The sequence below is a fragment of the Moschus berezovskii genome, chromosome 16 (genome assembly GCF_049115385.1).
Source record: "Moschus berezovskii isolate FMDL1 chromosome 16, NW_MosBer_1.0, whole genome shotgun sequence".
Taxonomy (NCBI): domain Eukaryota; kingdom Metazoa; phylum Chordata; class Mammalia; order Artiodactyla; family Moschidae; genus Moschus; species Moschus berezovskii.
The window spans coordinates 49,916,009-49,939,187 of NC_142475.1; the positions used below are offsets into that span (position 1 = coordinate 49,916,009).

Consider the following 23,179-nt stretch of genomic DNA (forward strand, 5'->3'; position numbering starts at 1 on the left):
CAGAACTTAGCGACTGAACAACAACAATTCTCAAAACGATCTTGAAATACAATGTGAAACTTATTTTTCATGTAATAAAGAAGCAGTGGGGAAAAAATGAAATAAAAGAAGATAAGCATCACAGATAACATCACTGGAGGACATACTATGTGCTGAACACACGACTAGGTTCTTTGCAAACCTGGATTTATTTAAGTTCTCAGCACCTCTGTAACACTCTTACCATCCCCATTTTTTTATGGATAAGGATACTGAAACAACACAATTAACAAGCAAGTGGTGAAAGAGAGACTTGAATCTGGACCAGAAATATGGGATTGCAGATACAGTGCAGCAAACATGGAAGGAAGAGTCAGAAGACCCAGGTTCAACCCTGCTCATCTAGCACCTACTTCTAAGACTGAGGATTTGCCTCTTTCTATTCAGTACTGAAGTGGATGACTTCCCAGTCCTCTGAATTGAAATGTCTATGATCAGTGAAAAGTATTTACAAGGTTAAATCAGGGGCCAAGGAACCATGGTGAGGGCCTTCAGTTTACTAATAATTGCTCTGGAATCCTACTGCCTCATCCTTCTCGAGCCTGTCCTTTTCCTTTTAAATGCCCATGCAGAGTATATCACATGAAATGCTGGACTGACTGGATGAAGCACAAGCTGGAATCAAGATTGCTGGGAGACATATCAATAACCTCAGATATACAGATGACACCACCCTTATGGCAGAGAGTAAATAGGAACTAAAGAGCCCTCTTGATGAAAGCGAAAGAGGAGAGTGAAAAAGCTGGCTTAAAACTCAACATTCAGAAAACTAAGATCATGGCATCTGGTCCCATCACTTCATGGCAAATAGATGGGGAAACAATGGAAACAGTGACAGACTTTATTTTTTTGAGCTCCAAAATCACTGCAGATGGTGACTGCAGCCATGAAATTAAAAGATGCTTGCTCCTTCGAAGAAAAGCTATGACCAACCTAGACAGCATATTAAAAAGCAGAGACATTACTTTGCCAACACAGGTCTGTCTAATCAAAGCTATGGTTTTTCCAGTAGCATGTATGGATGTGAGAGTTGGACCTTTAAGCTGAGCACCGAAGAATTGAAGCTTTTGAATTGTGGAGTTGGAGAAGACTCTTGAGAGTCCCTTGGACCACAAGGAAATCCAACCAGTCCACCCGAAAGGAAATCAGTCCTGAATATTCATTGGAAGGACTTCTGCTGAAGTTGAAGCTCCCATCCTTTGGCCACCTCATGTGAAGAACAGACTCTTTGGAAAAGACCCTGATGCTGGGAATGACTGAAGGCAGGAGAAGGGGATGACAGAGGATGAGATGGTTGGATGGTATCACTGATTTCATGGACTTAAGTTTAAGCAAGCTCTGGGGGTGGTGATGGGCAGGGAAGCCTGGTGTGCTACAGTCCGTGGGGTTGCAAAGAGTCAGACACAACTGAGGGACTGAACTGAAATCCAGAGATAGGCAACTAGGTAAGCTTCACCTTAGATAGGATTGGATAAAAGGGCAGTAACAGATCATAATTAGGCTTCCCTGGTGGTTAAGTGGTAAAGAATCTGCATACCAAGGCAGGAGACTTGGGTTTGACACCAGGGTCAGGAAGACCCCTGGAGAAGGAAATGGCAACCTCCTCCCATATTCTTGTCTGGGAAATCCCATGGACAGAGGAGCTTGGTGGGCTACTCTCCATGGACTCGTAAAAGAGTTGGTCATGGTCGCAAAGACAATGAAAGATCTTAACAAGGCTTAGAGAAAAGACATTATTGTGATTATCTGCTGCCCTCTGTCTCAAAGTCTTCCTAAATTACTAACTTTGACAAGTCGTGCTCACTCCTTCAGACCCCCTGGTAAGCCATGGGTAGAAGCTAGAGCCTCTACCTGGATGACACTATAGAATCTAGCCCATTACACTGCACTTCAACTCCTAAGATAAATGACGAACTCGGCTATTGCTGAAAATATATATTAAGGTAGGGAAGACACTATACCATATATACTTAGAATATTTTCATAAGTAGTTAAAATAAACCTTTTTGCTTCTGAAGTGGTAACCTTCATTTATCTTAAAATGAATGAAGTTGCTTATTATTATAGAATAATAATATAATTCAATTTTAAAGAGTAATACGGATATAATCATAGTATGTTAAGACATTATGCTTAGTACTTTACATGCATTCTCTTGATTAATTAATTGGTTCAACAAGTCATGGAAATCCGATTCAGGGACACTAGATCATCGATGATTTGCAGACCAAAAGCCAATGCTTCCCATGTATATCCACAATCTTATTTATTTTTCAAAAAGTCCCCAGATCATTAATCATGCTCCCATTTTATAAAGATGCAATTATGTGTATCCCCTTGCGGACCTGACACGAAGAGTTGACTCATTGGAAAAGACCCCTCACCAGGAGTTTGTGAAGGACAGGGGAGCCTGGTGGGCTACAGTCCATATGGTAGCCAGGAGTTGGACCTGAATAACTGACTACAGGAGCAACTGAAAAGCAACAGATTGTGTGTATCAACACAAGGTGTCTCATCAGTTCCTAGTCCCTGAAATCCAAGGGAGCGTGAGGGAATAAAGTTTCCATCACCAAGTGTCCTACTAGTTTTCCTTACTCATAACCAAGCTCAACCCAACCCAAAGAAGAAAAATTGGGTAACAAAAGGAAAATATTATTTCTGCTGAAATTAACCTGCTTTAAGTAGCAACATAAAGTAGCTTAACCATCACAAGCAACATAACTTTTCCATCATCTAAAGACCAGGATCAGTGATGCTGGTGTGGTTCAAACATTCAAGCAGTGAGATGCTTAATTTCAGACACTGACTTTGCTAACTTTTCTATTTTACTGGCAAATGTCTAATGTTTTTAAACACTGTATAAACTGTACAACTTACTCCCTTGGTTTTGTGCTCACAAGAACTCTTAGAGGTTTTCTGCTATTTAAGCATGATTTCAGGAAGCAATCCACTTCACTGAAAGGTCTCATAAAAACTAGGTCACCATTAATCGCAAAAATCTTTTTCCCAACTTCCATGCCAGCCATCTAGGAGAGAAAAAGAAAAAAAATTATTTTAATAAGAAACCTACATTTTTTACAGACTTAGCATCTGAAAAGGTCTAGAACTTAGTGATTTCTGACATTTTAACACATCTGCAATGTTTTTATACAACGTCACAATACAGAACTGTGGAAGAGAGAACGCAGTTACTCTCTTTGATTTAGTTTTTCATTGGATCACCCGTCTCTACTGAAACTCTCCCTCCTTCCAGGACTTAACACTGTACCTCACTTGTGATCCTTTTTCTTCTGTAATCTTTAATAGTTCTTCTTACTTCATCCTTTTAACTACAGTCAAATCCCAGGTTAATTATTTTTTGCCTGTGTTTTCCATCCAATTAACTCAGAAAGTTACAACCTCTATACAGAGTTGGATGACAACCAAATATGCATCTCTAGCCTGACACAGCATAGGTGTCTTCAGAGCAGGAGAGAAAAATGCCTGGAGTCCAAGGAAGAACTCCAACAAACATGGATCACAACATGTGGGAAGGACAACAAGGAAGACATTATCTCTCCATGCCAACCAGGCCAATCTTCTTAACTAACCCTACTGCCTAAAAGGGAAAAAATGAGGTGGAACAGGGGTAAAGAATCCACCTGCCAATGCAAGGGACTCGGGAGACTCGGGTTGGATACCTGGGTCAGGAAGATACCCTGGAGGAAGAAATGGCAACCCACTCCAGTATTCCTGCCTGGGAAATCCTATGGATGGAGGAGCCTGGCGGGCTACAGTTCATGGGTTCACAAACAGTCAGAAATGACTAAGCACACACACACACACACACACACACACACACACACACACACACATGCACACTGCCTATAAACTATAACATATGCTGGTTACTAGCTAAAGGATGAAAACCTGGCTGCTGCTGCTGCTGATAAGTCACTTCAGTCGTGTCCAACTCTGTGTGAGCCCATAGACGGAAGCCCACCAGGCTCCCCCGTCCCTGGGATTCTCCAGGCAAGAACACGGGAGTGGGTTGCCATTTCCTTCTCCAATGTGTGAAAGTGAAAAGTGAAGTCGCTCAGTCATGTCTGACCCTTAGCGACTCCATGGACTGCAGCATACCAGAGGGCATTTTATTGGTAGCAGAGTCAGGTGAACCTGGGTTCCAAGAACATCATATGACAATGAGGAAAACATTTCCTCATCATAGAAAATTAACAAAAATAGTTATTTGTTGGCCAGGCCCACTAACAGGGTATGACCTGAGCAGATTTATATTCTCTGACATTAATACGCTATACATAAAGCTGGTGGGCTTCCCTGGTGGCTCAGCAGAAAGAACTCATCTACCAATGCAGGAGACCCAAAAGTCTCCGGTTTGATCCCTGGATCAGGAAGATCCCCTGGAGAAGGAAATGGCACCCTGCTTCAATATTCTTGCCTGGACAATCCCATGAATGGAGGAGCCTGGTGGGCTACAGTCCATGGGGTCGCAAAGAGTCGGACAGGCCTGAGTGAATAGCAACAGCAACATAAGCTTTGTCTTTCACGAGGCTGACAAAAGCAGAGACCTCAGGCACCAGCAGCTAGAATGAGTGAGAGCCTGCTGCTGACTTTAAACAGGTTCAAAGCTAAAAGCCATGCTTTACTCATTCTTACAATCCTTATTAAAAATTTATATACTGAGAGACATTTGCTTGAGGATTAAGCATTTTACAAGGCAGACAGAGGTAGGAACACTCTAAACCCAATATCCTTGGGACAGAACATTACAACGCATGTTCCATGAGGGCAGAGAATTTTGTCTATTTCCTTCACTGCTGTATTCCCAGAGCCTAGAATGCTGTCAATCACATAACAGGTACTAAATAAATATTCCTGAATGAGTGAATGGATGGATGATTGGGAGATTCCTCTGTTTAAAAGTCTGGTGAGGTGAGAGTACATTAATCAGCCTTAACCCAATGAGAAAATCAATCAAAGCATCTGCTTTACTGATGGAAATTGTATTTAAATAAGATAACCAAAAATGATAGGATTATGAATCTCTCTCTCTCTCTCTCTCACACACACACACACACACACACACACACATATGGGTGGGGGTGCTTCCCTGGTGGCTCAGACGGTAAAACATCTGGTTGCAATGTGGAAGACCCGGGTGTGATCCCTGGGTCAGGAAGATCCCCTGGAGAAGGAAATGGCAACCCACTCCTGTACTCTTGCCTGGAGAATCCCATGAATGGAGGAGCCTGGTAGGCTACAGTCCATGGGGTCATAAAGAGTCAGACATAACTGAGTGACTTCAGTTTCTTTTTCTTTCATACACACACACACACACACACACAGACACACACTGTTGATATTGTTGTTCAGTCACCCAGTTATGCACAGTTCTTTGTGACCCCATGGACTGCAGCACACCAGGCTTCCCTGTCCCTTACCATCTCCCGGAGTTTGCTCAAGTTCATGTTCTTTGCATTGGTGATGCTGTCCAGTCATTTCATCCTCTGATGCCCTCTTCTCCTCTGGTCTCACTCTTTCCCAGCATCAGGGACTTTTCCAATAAGTCACCTGTTCGCATCAGATGACCAAAATACTGGAGTTTCAGCTTCAGGATCAGTCCTTCCAGTGAATATTCAGGGTTGATCTCCATTAAGATTGGCTGGTTTGATCTCCATGCTATTCAAGGAACATTCAGGAATCTTCTCCAGCACCACATTTTGAAGGTATCAAATCTTTGGCATTCTGCCTTCTTCACGGTCTAGCTCTCACAACCATACATGACCACTGGGAAGACCATGGCCTTGACTATACAGACCTTTGTCAGCAGAGTAATGTCTCTGCTTTTCAAAACACTGTCTAGGTTTGTCACTGCTTTCCTGCTGAGAAGGAATGGTCTTCTGATTTCATGCATGGCTGCAGTCACCGTCTGCAGTGATTTTGGAGCCAAGAAGAGGAAATCTGTCACTTCTTCTATCTTTCCCCCTTCTATTTGCCATGCAGTAATGGGGCTGGATGGAGGAGCCTGGTGGGCTACAGTCCATGGGGTCGCAAAGAGTCGGGCAAGACTGAGTGACTAACACACACACACACACACACAAGGGAGCTGGATGCCATGATCTTAGCAGATACACACACTACCTAATGTATAAAATAGATACCTAATGAGAACCTACTGTATACCATAGGAGGAGGAAAAAGAAAGTACCATTTGTTTGTAGGACATACATTAAGCTAAGCTTAAAAATGCATGCCAGTACACACTGGGTGCAGACAAACACTGTTTGATTCCACTTACACAAGGTACCTAGAATAGTCAAATTCATAGAGTCAGAAAGTTCACTGGCAGATCCCAGGTGCCAGGGGCTGGGACAGAGGAGGAAGAAAAATGGGGAGCTACGGTTTAATGGGGACAGAGTTTCAGTTTATGAAGGTGGAAAATATTGAGAGATGGATGATGGTGAGAGTTGCACAGCAATGTGAATGTACTTAGTGCCAATGAACTGTAGCGTTAAATATGTTTAGTATGTTTTATATTATATGTATTTTACCACAATAAAAAAATTAAGTGATAAGAAAATAGAAGACACAGCTCTTGATTCAATGGAAGAATCACGTAACATGCATAGTCCCACCCTATACAGTCTCCACCAGGTTGCAGGCTAGACTCAGACATGGACTAAGCCACTTGGACTCCTACAAGGTCAAGTTGAAGCTATAACCTTTACAATACCTCCCCCACTATCCTTAGCCACCCAGACACCCTCTTTCACAAATCCCAATAGTATTACAAAGAACCTCAGAATAAGATTATTCAGAATCATTATTTTCAATAAAGATACTTGAAGGGTGATTTCAGTTTGTTTAAAACTTTTAAATGTGTATGTCACAGACAAAAAATTTAAATAAAAACACTAATTTACATTACCTCAGCATTAGACCCCTTTTCCACCAACTTTATTATTGGAACTTTATTTTTGTCTTCTAATCCAAAACCATAGCTGCCTTCCTTGGATTTAATCTGAAATGTAAAATATTAACATTACTAACAAAACTACTATGAAAAAAGTTACAAATCAAACAGACTGAAATGATACGTTGTATCACCAAACATGTTTATGTAATCCATCAATGTCTAACAAAGAAGAAAATTTGCACAGCATAGTAATAGACTTACCAATAAGGATTTAGCTATAACATTTTCCACAACTTTCAAATCATGTTTCATCAATCGATGTTTCATATTTGACCCTTCCATTTCCTCATCCGCAAAAAAACGGAAAAGTAGAGGTTCGTCTTTGAATTCACTTTTTTCAAGCACTATGGAAACATAGCAAGTAGCCCAAATCAACCTCATTTTCCACACCTTCAGACCTTCCAGACCTTCAGCCTGGAACAAGTTACAATCACAAATATCCCAACCATACTTTTTAATTTCTATAATTTCAAGCTGATGTTTCCTTCAATTACTGTTACCTAAAGGACTTTGAATTTTCAAAGATAAGTAATATTCTTTTCATGATAAAGTTTTTTGACTTAACCAAATCTGCTGCCTTCCAGATTAAAATTCAACTTTTACTTTCAAAAGATTATATTGAATTTTAAAAATACACGCAATTCAAAACATAGTTTCCTACAGGATTTTGAATTTGTAGTAAACATTTTAAGTAAAAGACAAAAACATTTCTGTTTTTATTATCCTGCACAATTATGGGAAAATTCAAATGGGTTAAATGTAACCTTTATGTGTGTGAGCAATTCTCACCGTAGTCACTTTTGTTCCAACACTTCAAACCAGAAATCTGCCTTCTGGGTGAAATGTGATTTTAGTTTCCACTAATTCCTAGTCATCTGCATAAAAACCCTGTTCTCAAATAACCTTATTTCTGCAAAGGTCAGTTTTTCCCTTTTATCTGAACACTAGCATTTTCCCCCAAAATCCCAAAGCTGCCTGGCATGCTCTAATGATATAAGGTATATTTTGTTAGCCTTTTTAAAAAATAAGGCTACATACTGATAGAAAGAATTTGTACTCAGTGAGATCCTGACAGCTGTCAAAGTGTCTTAAAAGAGAAATCTTCTTTCTACTTATCGATCCGTATAGTCTTATTCTGGAAGCAACACTGGGGAAGTTACTTAAACTCCTTGAACTTCAGTTTCCTCACCAATAATATGTGGACAATAAAATCTTCATAATGTTGGACAAAACAAAAATGTAACAAATTTAAATGTTTTGGCATACAGTAGGCCAAAAAAAAAATAGCTCCTTTGTTTCATTATTCTAATGGAGTTCCAAATCATAACTGTTGATCAGTTATATGTATGGATTGACCTTTAAATGGAAAACTGCTGGCAACATAAATTTAACGAATGAAACTACCAACCACAAATTAAAAGGCAACATAAGTTGTAGCTGACAATAGGAAGAAGAATATAATTGAGATCAAGGTAAGCCTTGCCTAGGGCTTCCCAGGTGGCACTAGTGGTAAAGAACCCACCTGCCAATGTGGAGAAATAAGGGATGCAGGTTTGATCCCTGGGTCGGGAAGATCACACGGAGGAGGGCATGGCAACCCACTCCAGCATTCTTGCCTGGACAGAGGAGCCTGGTGGGCTACAGCCCATAGAGTTGCAAAAGTCGACAGGACTGAAGCGACTTAGCACTCACACAGGTAGGCCTTGCCGATATAACCTACGGGATTCCTCAAACTCACATGGTGTTTCTGCTTCTACTGTTTTCCTCCACCAAACAGTCAGTCTAAAGGCAGGGAGAGAAAACATCCATAAGGCCAGGCATGAGCCCAATTGGCTGTGCCTTTACTGACAGAGACTTCCATAGGGAAAAACTTTACTGCAACCCAATATTTTAACATAAATATTTAGATAAAATTGCTGCTTGCTGATGCTTTAAGGAGTAAAATCATCAAAATCTTTGAAGGTTCTCAGCTTGATATTATAGTTTTAATTCCATATAATGATGTCATTTCTTCCATTCTATAATTGGCTCTTCAAAGACCAGTATTTCCTGTGGTCCAGAGACACTGGGATGTAATGGAAGTCCCAAAGGAACAAACGATAATCAAAGAGGCTTTCAAAATCAGTGCTACTTTTCTGTTCTTATTTCTTCAGAAAAAGTAATTTCTGAATATAATTGGCCAATAGGCACAAGAGCTACCAAATAAGTACATAGGCAAATATTATTAACAATGGAAAGCGATGGTTTGGGTTTATGGAATCCATAAGATCGTATGAAAGGGATCTTTCCCTCCTTAGAGAGGGAAAACTAAGTCTCATTACTTTTATAAATTTAAGAGAAATGAAGTCAACAAACAAGAAAGAAATTCAATCTTTAATCAGTAGTCAAAAAGAAACTTGTTTCCAGAAATTTATAATTTTGTTCTCAAATTTTGAAAGTATTTCCTAAAAGAGTCACTATAAATATGCAATTATGCTGCTGTTGCTGCTGCTGAATCGCTTCAGTCGTGTCCGACTCTGTGTGACCCCATAGACGGAAGCCCACCAGGCTCCCCCGTCCCTGGGATTCTCCAGGCAAGAACACTGGAGTGGGTTGCCATTTAATCATTTAATATATACTGGCATTAAAGAAAAAAAGAAACCCATGGGTCTGACCTAGAATAGTTTCAAAGAGATACATGAGCTGTTTTTTGTTTTTTTTAACTTCTAGTTCAAGCTCTTGCTTTTTCAGAACCAGTCTAGGGGAAAAAGTCATGGCAACTTATAGACAATACTTGTGGAGACACTGATTGCAGACGTGGTGGCCCAACAGGGACACGTGGCAAGACCCAGACAGTCTTGCTGGTTCATCTTTAGAGGACTTCCCTGGCCACTGAGACACTCCCAATATCTTGACAAAACAAAACAGTGAAATACATCTGGAAGCGTCCAGAATAAAAATGCTTACCATGGTGCATAAATCCATTGTCACAGAGCCCAATGCCAAATATCATTGCCTCTTCTCTGGTGCGGCAATCCCCCTGTCAACCACAAAAGCCCTGTACAAGTTAATAGGCGACCAAAGATTTTGCTGCATTGTAACCACATTTGACATTCTCAGCACTGTTCTGACAAAGCCATTCATACATTAGGACTGATGTTAGTGGGCAGAAGCCCACTAACAATGCATCTAATTGTTATCAAACATTCCCTTGATTATGAAAATATCTTCTTTTGACATTAAAAACAAAGATTTACTATTTCTTGAGAAAAATTATGCTTGATTAAAAATGAAAATACATGAGTAACTACAATTTATTGCTACCACAAATGATGCCTTATTTCTTTGATCATATATCCCAATTATGCATCAAAGAAATATCCTATAGTTGAAAACTCACTAAATAAAGCTTGCTAAGTAAAAATCATTACGCATCATCTCTTCTATCACCTGCCACCAAATGGCCTTGCTCTTTCAGTTCAGTTCAGTTCAGTCGCTCAGTCGTGTCCGACTCTCCGCGACCCCATGAATCACAGCACGCCAAGCCTCCCTGTCCATCACCAAATCCCGGAGTTCACTCAAACTCATGTCCACAGAGTCGGTGATGCCATCCAGCCATCTCACTCTCGGTCGTCCCCTTCTCCTCCCGCCCCCAACCTTTCCCAGCATCAGAGTCTTTTCCAGTGAGTCAACTCATCGCATGAGGTGGCCAAAGTATTGCAGTTTCAGCTTTAGCATCAGTCCTTCCAATGAACATCCAGGATTGATCTCCCTTAGAATGGACTGGTTGGGTCTCCTGGCGGTACAAAGGACTCTCAAGAGTCTTCTCCAACACCACAGTTCAAAAGCATCAATTCTTCGGCGATCAGCTTTCTTCACAGTCCAACTCTCACATCCATACATGACCACGGGAAAAACCATAGCCTTGACTAGACGGACCTTGGTTGGCAAAGTAATGTCTCTGCTTTTCAATATATTATCAAGGTTGGTCATAACTTTCCTTCCAAGGAGTAAGCGTCTTTTAATTTCATGGCTGCAATCAGCATCTGCAGTGATTTTGGAGCCCAAAAAAATAAAGTCTGACACTGTTTCCACTGTTTTTCCATCTATTTCCCATGAAGTGATGGGACCAGATGCCATGATCTTTGTTTTCTGAATGCTGAGCTTCAAGCCAACCTTTTCACTCTCCTCTTTCACTTTCAACAAGAGGCTTAAGTGCCTCCAAAGAAACCTATCAATCTAGTGTGACTTGTAAGACCCTAAGAGTATGTTGTTCAGTGGAGTCAGCAAATGCAAGCTTCTCTTTCGCTCTCTTGCCAGAAAAAATAAAAATTAGCTCACATAACTGATCCCCAAAAGAATGCCTAATGCAATCCTTTGTTATGATTTTTATCTAGAAAACATCTATTCATTCAAGTATTAATTCATATACACTCTTCCCTCTATAACACGGCTTCAGCATCTGAAAATTCAACCAACCACGATCAAAACTAATCAGAGGGGAAAAAAAAACAAAACCAGAAAGTTCCAAAATGTAATACTTGAATTTTCAGAATCAGTGACTATTTATATAGCATTTACATTTCATCAGGTATTAAAAATAATCTTAAGGTTAATTAAAAGATATGGGAGATTATATGCAAATGCATGCCATTTTATACAAGGGGCTTGAGCATCTGTGGATTTTGGTATCTGCAAGGGTCCTGGGGCCAATATCTCCTAGATACCAACAGGACTGACTATGTATATGAATATATATGTATATATGTATGTATCTGTTGTATCTGTGTCTATATAACCTTACAGTTGTATGTTTTACAGTTTAAGAAGTGCTTTCTTACATATTATCTCATTTTTTTCTAGCCCTATCTTTTAGCTGTTAGGTACAATACTCTTCTGGGAAAGACTGAGGCCAGGAGAAGGAGACAGAGGATAAGATGGGTGGATGGCATCATCGACTCAACAGACATGAATTTGAGCAAACTCTGGGAGATAGTGAAGGACAGGAAAGCCTGGCATGCTGCAGTCCATGCAGTCACAGAGTCAGACATGACTGAGCTACTGAGTGACTGAACAACAACAATACTGTACCAAATCCATCCTTTCTTCTCTCTGGCTTCTATTTCATTCCTATGTCAGCACCTAATCCAATGTTTCTTCATCGCACTTCTAAATTGCCATAATTCTTTTCCTGTACTTTCTCTAATATTGTACTCCTGTACTTTCTCTAATATTGCCATTATAGAATTAAGTTTTCTTTGTTTTTTTTAAAGACTTTTTTCTGGTGTGGCCCATTTTTAAAGTCAATATTGTTAAAATACTGTTTCTGTTCTATGTTTTGGGTTTTGGGCCACGAGGATGTGGGATATTAGCTCCCCGATCAGGGATCGACCCAGTACCCACTGCATTGGAAGGCAAAGTCCAGGAAAGTCCTTAGAATTAAACTTTCTTACATAGGAATACTGGGCTTCCCAGGTGGTGCTAGTGGTAAAGCACCTGCCTGCCAACGCAGGAGTCATTAAGAGATACAGGAAAGATCCCCTGGAGCAGGGCAGGGCAACCCACTCTAGTATTCCTGCCTGGAGAATCCTATGGACAGAGAAGCCTGGAGGGCTATTGTGCTTAAGATCGTACAGAATCAGACAGGACTGAAGGGACTAAGCCTGCACACACACAGGAATATCATGTACCAAAACTTTAAACTCTCTCTTTTTTTATAATCATAAAGTATCAACATTTTGTGTTGGGCTTTGCAGGTTTCCCATAATCCTGACTTCATTATACCTCTCCAGACCTATTTTCCAAAGGTTAGGTCACCTTTGCTGTCATCAATTTGGCTTCCAGACTGTTGCCAGGACTCCCTTTTGTTTATTTCCACCCTCGTTCTCATTCAGGGAATCATTCACTCCATTCAATGCCTTAAATTCTACCTATCAGTCTATCAAGGACAAACACAAGTGCCACCTTATGCTGTAACAACTCTACCCCTCCCTAATCCTCCTGTTAATGATCATGATATTTACAATCTGTATCTTTAGACAATGCATCAGTACCTTTTCAAAATCTGCTAGTAATGTTCATACATTCACACAAAAGATTATTTTTTTTTGCTACACAGTGTGCTAAGTGCTAGAAGTAACAGAGTAAAACACTCAAACACAAAACACTTCCCTGCCCTCAAATAATTGAAATCTGAAGAACCAAGTCACTTAAAATATATAAGTTGTTGTTTTGGTGTTCAGTCACTAAGATGTGTCCAACTCTTTGCGACCCCATGGACTGAAAGCACGCCAGGCTTCCCTGTCCTTCACTCTCTCCTGGAGTTTGCTCAAACTCATGTCCGTTGAGTCAATGTTACCACCGTCATCCAATTTAGTCAATACTCCCCAAAAGGTGTTATACTAGGTGCTGGCCCATAGATTAACCAGCCCCCACCCTAAGAATCATGGGGACAGTTTAAATATAAAGTGGGATTATCTAAGACAGATACATCCAGGGAACTGGGACCACAGAGGAAGATGCTGAGCCAAGTCTGGAGGATCCAACAAAGTTTACTGGGGGAGATGATGATGAAGCAGAGCTTTAGAGGAAGTCTAAAAATCAGCCCAAATGACTAACAGTCCCTTGAAGGCAGGAACCATGTCTGCTTTCTGTTTTGATGGTTTCTTTTAATCACCAAAGCATCTGCTTAAATGTTAAATTCACAGTAAGAGCTTGTTTTATTTTTTTTTTTTAATATTTTTTCCTTTATTTTTTTTTAATTTTTTCAAAAACAATTTTAGGAATCTTTACTTAAAAACAACGTTATCTTAAAATGGAGTAACTTTGGTTTTACGAGCCGCAAGCAAAGTACAGAAGCAAAAATGCATTACAGGAGCATTAAGTTCTAAATTAGGTCACAGCGTCTAATCTGAAATCACACCCATAATATCATTTTTCAGGATGTCTGGGAAATAGTTATTTCCCAGGATGTCTGAACCATAGCTACTCTATTTTGACTTTTAATTGTAAAAAAAAAAAAAAATTTTTAATAGCCAAAGCAGATTTCATCATTAATGACATCAGTGTTTTTCTAGGTATGAGAAGATGCAAGAATTAGAACTCATAAAACCTTTTTCTGAAAAGATCTAACTATCTGAAGGCCTGTTCTGCCAGATTTTTTTTTTTTTTTTCAGAGCACAGAGTGCCTCATTCCTGATTTTCACCCTGAACTTCTTTCAGGGGGTGTTGAAGGTCAGCAGCTTGCAATGGTCATGATGTAATCTTTGTAGAGGCAGCTGGCAAGTACCAACTTCCAGTCAGCAGGGTCCCTTCATAGCCACATATCTGACCATGTGACACCATTTCATGGCCATTGTGTCCTGCAATGCTGGGAAGGCTCATTCCCAGGTGTAGGGAAGTGATGGGCCACTCAGTGTGCTAAAATTGGACCAGGCCTTGCAAGTAGCAAAAGTCTCTGGACCACTATCTTACTAGCCTCCTGGTCCAGGAAAATATTTCCTCTTGTTGCTTTTTCCCATACCCAGAGTCACATTATTACAATTATTGATCTCATATGGAACTGTCAGTTCAGCATTTTATCACAGGCTCAGTGAAACAAGTGACATAGAAAATAATATAGCCATAGCTAGCAAAATAAGAATAGTAAAATAAGAATTATAAGTTAAGAACTTTCATTAGATAAAGTCTGGTATACCCCAAGTCACCTGACTTCATTCGTTAAATGATGATAGTCTGGTGTTAATCTCCTGGTTGTACATTATGGAGCATCCGATCTTTATCTGAAGATTGGTTACTGAGATAAGCCTTAGAAACTAACCTAGAGTATCCTTTTTAATAACTTAATTAAATCTTTTAGCAGTATCATGTAACAAGGACCTGTCTCAGCAGTGAGTCTTAGTAAACACTAGACATTAACAAAACTAGAAACTTAATTTAACAATTTACAAAACTTAATATTCCGTTATTTTTCATTATGGAGGCCCTGTAGCCAGGGAGGCTTTAACCCATCAAAATAAAAAATGAGGTTTTTCAGGGAGCTGGGAAAAGCCAAGCAGCCATCTTGGATTTCCCATAGCCCTGACTCTGATTTCCAGCTATTGTTTTTAATTTTCCAATTTAGAAGCAGACTGTTGCCAAGTCTGGAGGATCCAACAAAGTTTACTGGGGGAGATGATGATGAAGCAGAGCTTTAGAGGAAGTGTAAAAATCAGCCCAAATGACTAACAGTCCCTTGAAGGCAGGAACCCTGTCTGCTTTCTGTTTTGATGGTTTACCAAAGCATCTGCTTAAATGTCAAATTCACAGTAAGAGCTTGTTTTAATAATCACCAACAGTATACACTGATTATTCAACTGATGGCTTTGGTGGAAAGAGACCATTCCTTTAAAATAAAATCTCTTGTTCATCTTAGCTTAAGAACGTTAATTTACCATTCTCTTATCATTCCATTACCATACCTTTCTCCTCAAAGCCAGCCCATGTTGTCCTAATCTAAAGCTAGAGTTAATTATGTCTGATACTTACCTATGTGCAAGTTTTACACTATCAGAATCATAAAGCTTAAGTGATGGAGAAGAGCTGATATATATAGTTATTCCAGTAAGCAGGAAACAGTTGTGAAAATAAAATCTAGAGAGACTAAGTGACTCATGCAAGTTTGCATAACTGCTTAACAGCATAGTTGTCATCAGACCAGATTACCTGTATCCTAGTCTATTTCAATTTCTACTATGGACAAGCATTTCTACAGGCACTGTCATAGCAAACCAGAAAGAAAACCTGAAGTAAAAGAGAACTGCAACTTGGTCTGGGTTTTGAGCAACTTATTTTAGTCTTCTAATGTTCATACTTGGAAAGTAAAAGTGCCAAAAAGGAAAAAAAAGTTGATGACTGACTTCCTTTGTCAGAACTCTAAATATTTATTCAGTATTAGCTTTTGCTTCCAAAAAAAAAAAAAAAAAACTTTCTTCAGTTTTCTCACATAATCAACATAGAAGAATTCAAGTGAATTCTGTAACAGTATAATTTCTATGTGAAATTTCAACTCTATTACCAAACATAGAACCAATCCCAATGACACACACTGATCATCATATTATAAAAGGTTTTCACACTAGTAAACCCACTGAACACTGGAACTTGGGTTTTATCTAAAAAAGAACTGTTTGCATTAAGATTAATTTCTCAATAAGATAATCTAAATACTATAAATGCAAAACCAGGTGTTCCTGGATAGTCTAGAAGTTAATATTACATAATAAAAATTTTAAAATGTATGTGCACAGATAAATCAATATGATTTAAACATTTATATTTAAGGCAAAAATAAACATTTCCATGACTGAGCATCAAATACTGTTATTCACTTGTAACATAAGATGTAGGTGATTTTCTTCAATAACAAAAAAACTAACTTGACTCAAATATCCAAATATAATGACAACGTTTCAACCAAGCCATATTCCCTTCTCCAAAATAGTAAGTTCTGTCAAAGCAAATATCAGTTTTTAGCATTTCCTTTAACCTGTGGAAAACATTTGATTATTTATTAGTTAATCTAGTATGATAAAACATCTAAATAAATTTATATTTGAATATATATTCTAATGGGCTTGATACCTTGAGGTGCAAATAACATTTTCTCAGTACCAGCTGTCAGCTCCCACACTCTGAGAAGCAGAGTGGCAATCACAACAAATTCTGCACTTTCTTATTTACAATGTGTGCAGATGGCTACCAAAGCTTATAATACCAAGATACAATTATCATCTAACAAAGAAAAAGGCACAGGGTGACTAGAATAACTTGCTAGGACTAAACATTAGATACCTTAAAAAAATCTGTAAATAAAACATATGAGAAACTTTAGTATATATGCACACCTTTTCTTTCGTGATATTCAAATTATACTTAGTCTTTTGAATGGATCTCAGCTGATATTTTTGATCACAAAACATCTCATCACAATACAGCATAAAAATTAAGTTTGAAAACTCTGAAGTCAGATGATCCAGGTTAATCCTAACTGCTTCATTCTAGCTGTATGAACTTGGTCAAGTCATTTCACGTCTCATTGGCAAGTAGGGAGTTTTTAAAATACCTAAATCACCTCAAAGTTTAAAGCAGCCATAAAGGTAACTCAGCAATTTTTGTCTATTTACCTGTGCAATCAACCAGTCTATCAGCTTGTTGGCCATAACGACAGATTTGTAGGTTCTTAAGTGATAATCTTTATCTCTACAAAGGAAAGAGAAACCAAAAACACTAAGCAAGAGGGTGAGTAAGGGGGGAAAAAAGAGAGAGGATAAATAAGCACCAGGAATACTTCATTCAGTATCAGTGTGCAACAGAAAAGTTTACTCGATGGAATCTGAATTGATTGCCCCACTTACATGTAAATAAGGGAGCTTTACAAGGTTCACACAACACCTGACAATTCTCTTCAGCAGTTCACACCAGGAGAAGAAACCCACAAGGATACCAAAACAGGACATTTCTTCTTTCACATTTTCTTGTATCCAAATTGATTATTACTGCTATGTTATCTGGTAATAACTTGGCTAGAAATACAATTGCTCGTTAATAAAAGAATAATAAAACAGAATTCCTTCCCTTTAAATCAAGACAGGGTTTACAAAGTGAAGTGAAGTGAAGTTGCTCAGTCATGTCCGACTCTTTGCAACCCCACGGACTGTCGCCTACCAGGCTCCTCTGTCCATGAGATTTTCTCGGCAAGAGTACTGGAGTGGGTTGCCAGGGTTTACAAAAGAACTCCTCAAAATGTGGAGAATAAAGCCACCCTTTGCATTTCTGCTCTTGAATTCTCCAGGTAGGCAGGATTTACCCTGGAGGATGATTCAGTTGGCTCAGCTGTAGTAGCAGACCTCAGGCCTCCCCAGAGGGAAACACACGAAGAACCTTGTCATTTTGTCTGATCAGAGCATGGCCTTAGTCATACCACATCCCCAGGCAGCCAAGGGAACCCAGAGCAGACTCTCCTGTCTGCAGAAGTTCCCAGATCTGAGAAATCTTTCAAAGTCTAGTTAGAAAACTACAAAGTGCTCATGATCAGAACAAGACCCCAAGGGCAGAAATCTATGATTCATTTATTTTGCTGGCCTGAATCAAAATGGAATGAGAAAAGGAGAGTCTTTCAAAATGTCAAAGAAAAAATAATAATAATAATCCAAACTGCAATCAACTTGACGTGACAAATAATTACTGGCTACATTCACGGTTCTTTTAACTTCTGTCAGCAATTTACAATTAATATTGACATCATTTCATCTACTCTCATAAAAAGCTCTCCAAAATATGACGAAATTTCTGAGATTTCAATAGTGAATGTACTAGGTTAGCCAGTAATCAACAGCAGATTTTTTTTTTAAATCTTTTAAAATCTATCTCCGTTTCTGACACCCCATCACCCATTTCATCTTGACTTCCATATGTGTCAAAAAGAAGGACAGGGTAGTTTTTATAGAATACATGTGGGTCTATGGATTTTTTCATTCAAGTCATTTTTCTTTTCATAAGCTGAGTTCATACATATTAAAAGCATGACTATCATACATTCCATCTGCTTTATGGGTTTTTTCCCCCATAAATTTACCCTTGACAACTCATAAACCATTGTCATTTCTAGCCAAAGAACAATTCCTTCTTATCAGCTCTTTTAGAACGTAACTCTTGATAAAAAATCTCACGTGGCTAAAATATATTTTCAGAACACATTTTCTCATATATAAAACCTACATACACAGAGACACACACGTGGCATGAAAAAATTACCCAGTATCGGTTTCTATTACTTTAAGACATGGGTTCAATCTCTGGGTTGGGAAGATCCCCTGGAGGAGGGCACGGCAACCCACTCCAGTTTTCTTGCCTGGAGAATCCCATGGACAGAGGAGCCTGATGGGCTATAGTCCACGGGATTTCAAAGAATTGGACACAACTGAGCAACTGAACACACATGCAAGTACAAAAAAAATACACGTGCTATTATCAAGCAACCATGTTTTAGCATTATGTTATCCAAAATATTTACAGAATGTCTGTGCCAGGAATATAGCAGAGAACCAACAAATACTGGTTTCTTCCACTTTTTTTTTTTTTACTCTGTGAAGCCTGCTTGTGAAAGTGGACAGGGCATTTTCAGGGGTAATAGGTAAGATTCTGTTTTTTCTTTCAGGATCTGAAGTGTGGGCATTCCAACACTTAATCAGCTCTTTTGGAATTTTTTTTTAAGCTCTGCATTTCCTTGGAATTGGAAACCAGAGTGAAAAGTAAAAACACTGTCTATCAAATGCCTGGATTCTATATCCATGACTGAAAAGCCTCTACATTCATTTTAGAAATCATACATTCATTTTTCTGTTCTGAAAAATATGATTTAGTCAATAAACTCCAAATGAAATCTGGCCATCTTAAAGTAATTTAATATTATATTACATTATATCAGTTCTATCATTTTGTGTATACTACAAATACAATTCTCCTGATTATCTCTATTAGTAATCATAAAACTCAAAGTTTTCTGCTATCTTTCTAAAAGGATAAACTGAAAATGAATCCTAATTTCTCTTTAGAAACCAGAAAGGCATATCTCTTCAGAAGTAAAAACATGGTATAGAAAAACTGATAAAATTATTAAATCCAAATTAATTAAGTTTCAAGTGCAAAACTTTTTCTGTCAATAAAAGATGATTAAAAGAAAATACTGTGACATAAATTACAAGCCAAAGATTGGATTATAAGTCTAACTGAAAAAATTAATATACAAGTAATCATAATGGTAAATATTTATTAATAAATAGTATTTTGAAATCCTCTCTGATTAGTCAACTATTATTTATTAAATACTAACTGACTGTGGATAATTTCATTATCAAGGCTATAATTTACTATGCTGCTAAGTCGCTTCTGTTGTGTCCAACTCTGTGCGACCCCATAGACGGCAGCCCACCAGGTTCCTCCATCCCTGGGATTTTCCAGGCAAAAATACTGGAGTGGGTTGCCATTTCCTTCTCCTTACTATGAATTAATGGCAAATAATTTTAGAAATCAGAATAAAGAGAGTAGAAGAAACTCTATAATTAGAGCTCCAGAAATTTTTGAAATATTTTAAGATAAATTGTTACTTAAAATAATCTTTAAAAGCAAAATGTTGACCTTTGGAAGAAAAACAAAATAAGCTAAGTTCAGCTTAATAATATTTACCTAATATGCAATATAAATATTTCCATTTAAGCTGCCCAGAATTTAGAAACTAGACTCACCTTATGACTGGAGTAAACAGACTATGAAGACGACAATATAATCGTACACCCTGTTGTAAAATAAAGATATGTCAAAAACAAGTAAAATCAGTCAATGGACATACCAATGAAATTTAGAAATAAATAGATTATTCTGAAATGATTACACAATTTTAACCTATTTGTAAGTTATTCAAATGTTACATTATATCATAAAAATAATATGACCTGAATCATTAAAAATAGGATTAAATTGTGCTATTAATTTTTCACCTACAAGTGACATACATACATATGTATGTACAAACATGCATATGATATACATATATACACATATGCATACATACAAGAAAGCCTTCCTCAGCAATCAATGCAAAGAAATAGAGGAAAGCAATAGAATTGGAAAGACTAGAGATCTCTTCAAGAAAATTAGAGATACCAAGGGAACATTTCATGCAACAATGGGCTCAATAAAGGACAGAAATGGTATGGACCTAACAGAAGCAGAAGATATTAAGAAGAGGTGGCAAGAATACACAGAACTGTACAAAAAAGATCTTCATGACCCAGATAATCACGATGGTGTGATCACTCACCTAGAACCAGACATACTGGAATGTGAAGTCAAGTGTGCCTTAGGAAGTATCACTATGAACAAAGTTAGTGGAGGTGATGGAATTCCAGTTGAGCTATTTCAAATCCTGAAAGGTGATGCTGTGAAAGTGCTGCACTCAGTATGTCAGCAAATTTGGAAAACGCAGCAGTGGCCACAGGACACGGAAAAGGTCAGTTTCAATTCCAATCCCAAAGAAAGGCAATGCCAAAGAATGCACAAACAGCGGTACAATTGCACTCATCTCACACACTAGTAAAGTAATGCTCAAAATTCTCCAAGCCAGGTTTCAGCAACATGTGAACCCTGAACTTCCAGATGTTCAAGCTGGTTTTAGAAAAGGCAGAGGAACCAGAGATCAAATTGCCAAAATCTGCTGATCATCGAAAAAGCAAGAGAGTTCTGGAAATACATCTATTTCTGCTTTATTCACTATGCCAAAGCCTTTGGCTGTTTGGATCACAATAAACTGGAAAATTCTGAAAGAGATGGGAATACCAGACCACCTGACCTGCCTCTTGAGAAATCTGTATGCAGGTCAGGAAGCAATAGTTAGAACTGGACATGGAACAACAGACTGGTTCCAGATAGGAAAAGGAGTATGTCAAGGCTGTATATTGTCACCCTGCTTATTTAACTTACATGCAGAGTACATCATGAGGAATGCTAGGCTGGAAGAAGCACAAACAAGCTGGAGTCAAGATTGCCGGGAGAAATATCAATAACCTCAGATATGCAGATAACACCACCCTTATGGCAGAAAGTGAAGAAGAACTAAAGAGCCTCTTGATGAAAGTGAAAAAGTGAAAGAGGAGAGTGAAAACGTTGGCTTAAAGCTCAACATTTAGAAAACAAAGATCATGGCATCTGGTCCCATCACTTCATGGCAATTAGATGGGGAAACAGTGGAAACAGTGTCAGCCTTTATTTTGGGGGGCTCCAAAATCACTGCAGATGGTGATTGCAGCCATGAAATTCAAAGACGTTTACTCCTTGGAAGGAAAGTTATGACCAACCTAGATAGCATATTAAAATGCAGAGACATTACTTTGCCAACAAAGGTCCATCTAGTTAAGGTTATGGTTTTTCCAGTAATCGTGTATGGATGTGAGAGTTGGACTATAAACAAAGTTGACTGCAGAAGAATTGATGCTTTTGAACTGTGGTGTTGGAGAAGACTCTTGAGAGTTCCTTGGACTGCAAGGAGATCCAAACAGTCCATCCTAAAGGAGATCAGTCCTGGGTGTTGATTGGAAGGACTGATGTTGAAGCTGAAACTCCAATACTTTGGCCACCTGATGCAAAGAGCTGACTCATTTGAAAAGACCCTGATGCTTGGAAAGACTGAAGGCAGGAGGAGAAGGGGATGACAGAGGATGAGATGGTTGGATGGCATCACCGACTCAATGGACATGAGTTTGAGTAATCTCCGGGAGTTGGTAATGGACAGGGAGGCCTGGCATGCTGCAGTTCATGGGGTCACAAAGCTTTGGACATAACTGAGTGACTGAACTGAACTTAATACATATATACATGTATATACATATAGGTATTTGTATATACATACACATATACATAAGTACACATATATACATTCATGTGTATGTACATATACATACATAAAACATATATACATACATATAACAAATATCTTAAAATTATTTTTCTTAAAATATAAAATTTCAACAAATAATGTAAACAGATTATGTATAAATCTATGCAATGACCCACCATACTACTTGATCATTATATGTCAATACACAGTTTGCCAAGTATACAAAGAAAAATGACATTTCATGAATTTTATAATTTGTATTTTTGTTAAATGTATTCAAGTATCATGACCACTTGTTGCCACTTGTCAAATAGTTTCCAATAGATAGAATCTTCTGAGTGATGCCACTGCATTAGAACAAGATAAGGGAAAAAAAAAAAAACAATAGGATCTAACATTACAATTCTTATAATGGCAAGAAAACACCAAGAGGATTGTTTCTATATGTCACATAAAAACTTTCTATACCAGAAGAGTTTTGGTCTCCCTACAAAATTTTATCTTGCTTCAGTAGGACAACATGAATTCTTCCATTGATAAAAGGTTGTGGGAGAGGCCATTACCTTTGAAATCACATCCTGCATCTCATTTCTTGGATAAAAGGTTCCATCATCATAACGAAATCTATATAGCATCTGTTCTGGTTTGAATTGATGTTTATCTGTAACTAAGGATGTAAGAACAGCATATTAAAATCCTGACAATCTAAAAAGCAGAAGATAAAAACAGATTTGTAAAACACATATTCCCAAATA

The 23,179-nt window shown here is 38.3% G+C and overlaps 1 protein-coding gene across 4 annotated transcripts in view; it reads right to left on the reverse strand.

Annotated features, from left to right (window-relative positions):
• PREX2 (phosphatidylinositol-3,4,5-trisphosphate dependent Rac exchange factor 2) overlaps nt 1–23,179 on the reverse strand; it is a 293,115-nt gene that overhangs the window by 158,153 nt on the left and 111,783 nt on the right. For all 4 annotated transcript variants that reach the window (XR_008686780.2, XM_055432691.2, XM_055432693.2 and 1 more), the window contains exons 12-18: nt 22,988–23,091; nt 20,278–20,327; nt 17,158–17,233; nt 9,962–10,034; nt 7,217–7,359; nt 6,968–7,060; nt 2,917–3,065 (exon numbers count right to left, since the gene is read on the reverse strand). Coding sequence is in view for 3 of the 4 variants with exons in the window: in XM_055432691.2 (XP_055288666.2) it covers nt 2,917–3,065; nt 6,968–7,060; nt 7,217–7,359; nt 9,962–10,034; nt 17,158–17,233; nt 20,278–20,327; nt 22,988–23,091 (688 nt within the window). In the remaining variant the exon portion in view is untranslated. The remainder of the gene's footprint in view (nt 1–2,916; nt 3,066–6,967; nt 7,061–7,216; nt 7,360–9,961; nt 10,035–17,157; nt 17,234–20,277; nt 20,328–22,987; nt 23,092–23,179) is intronic.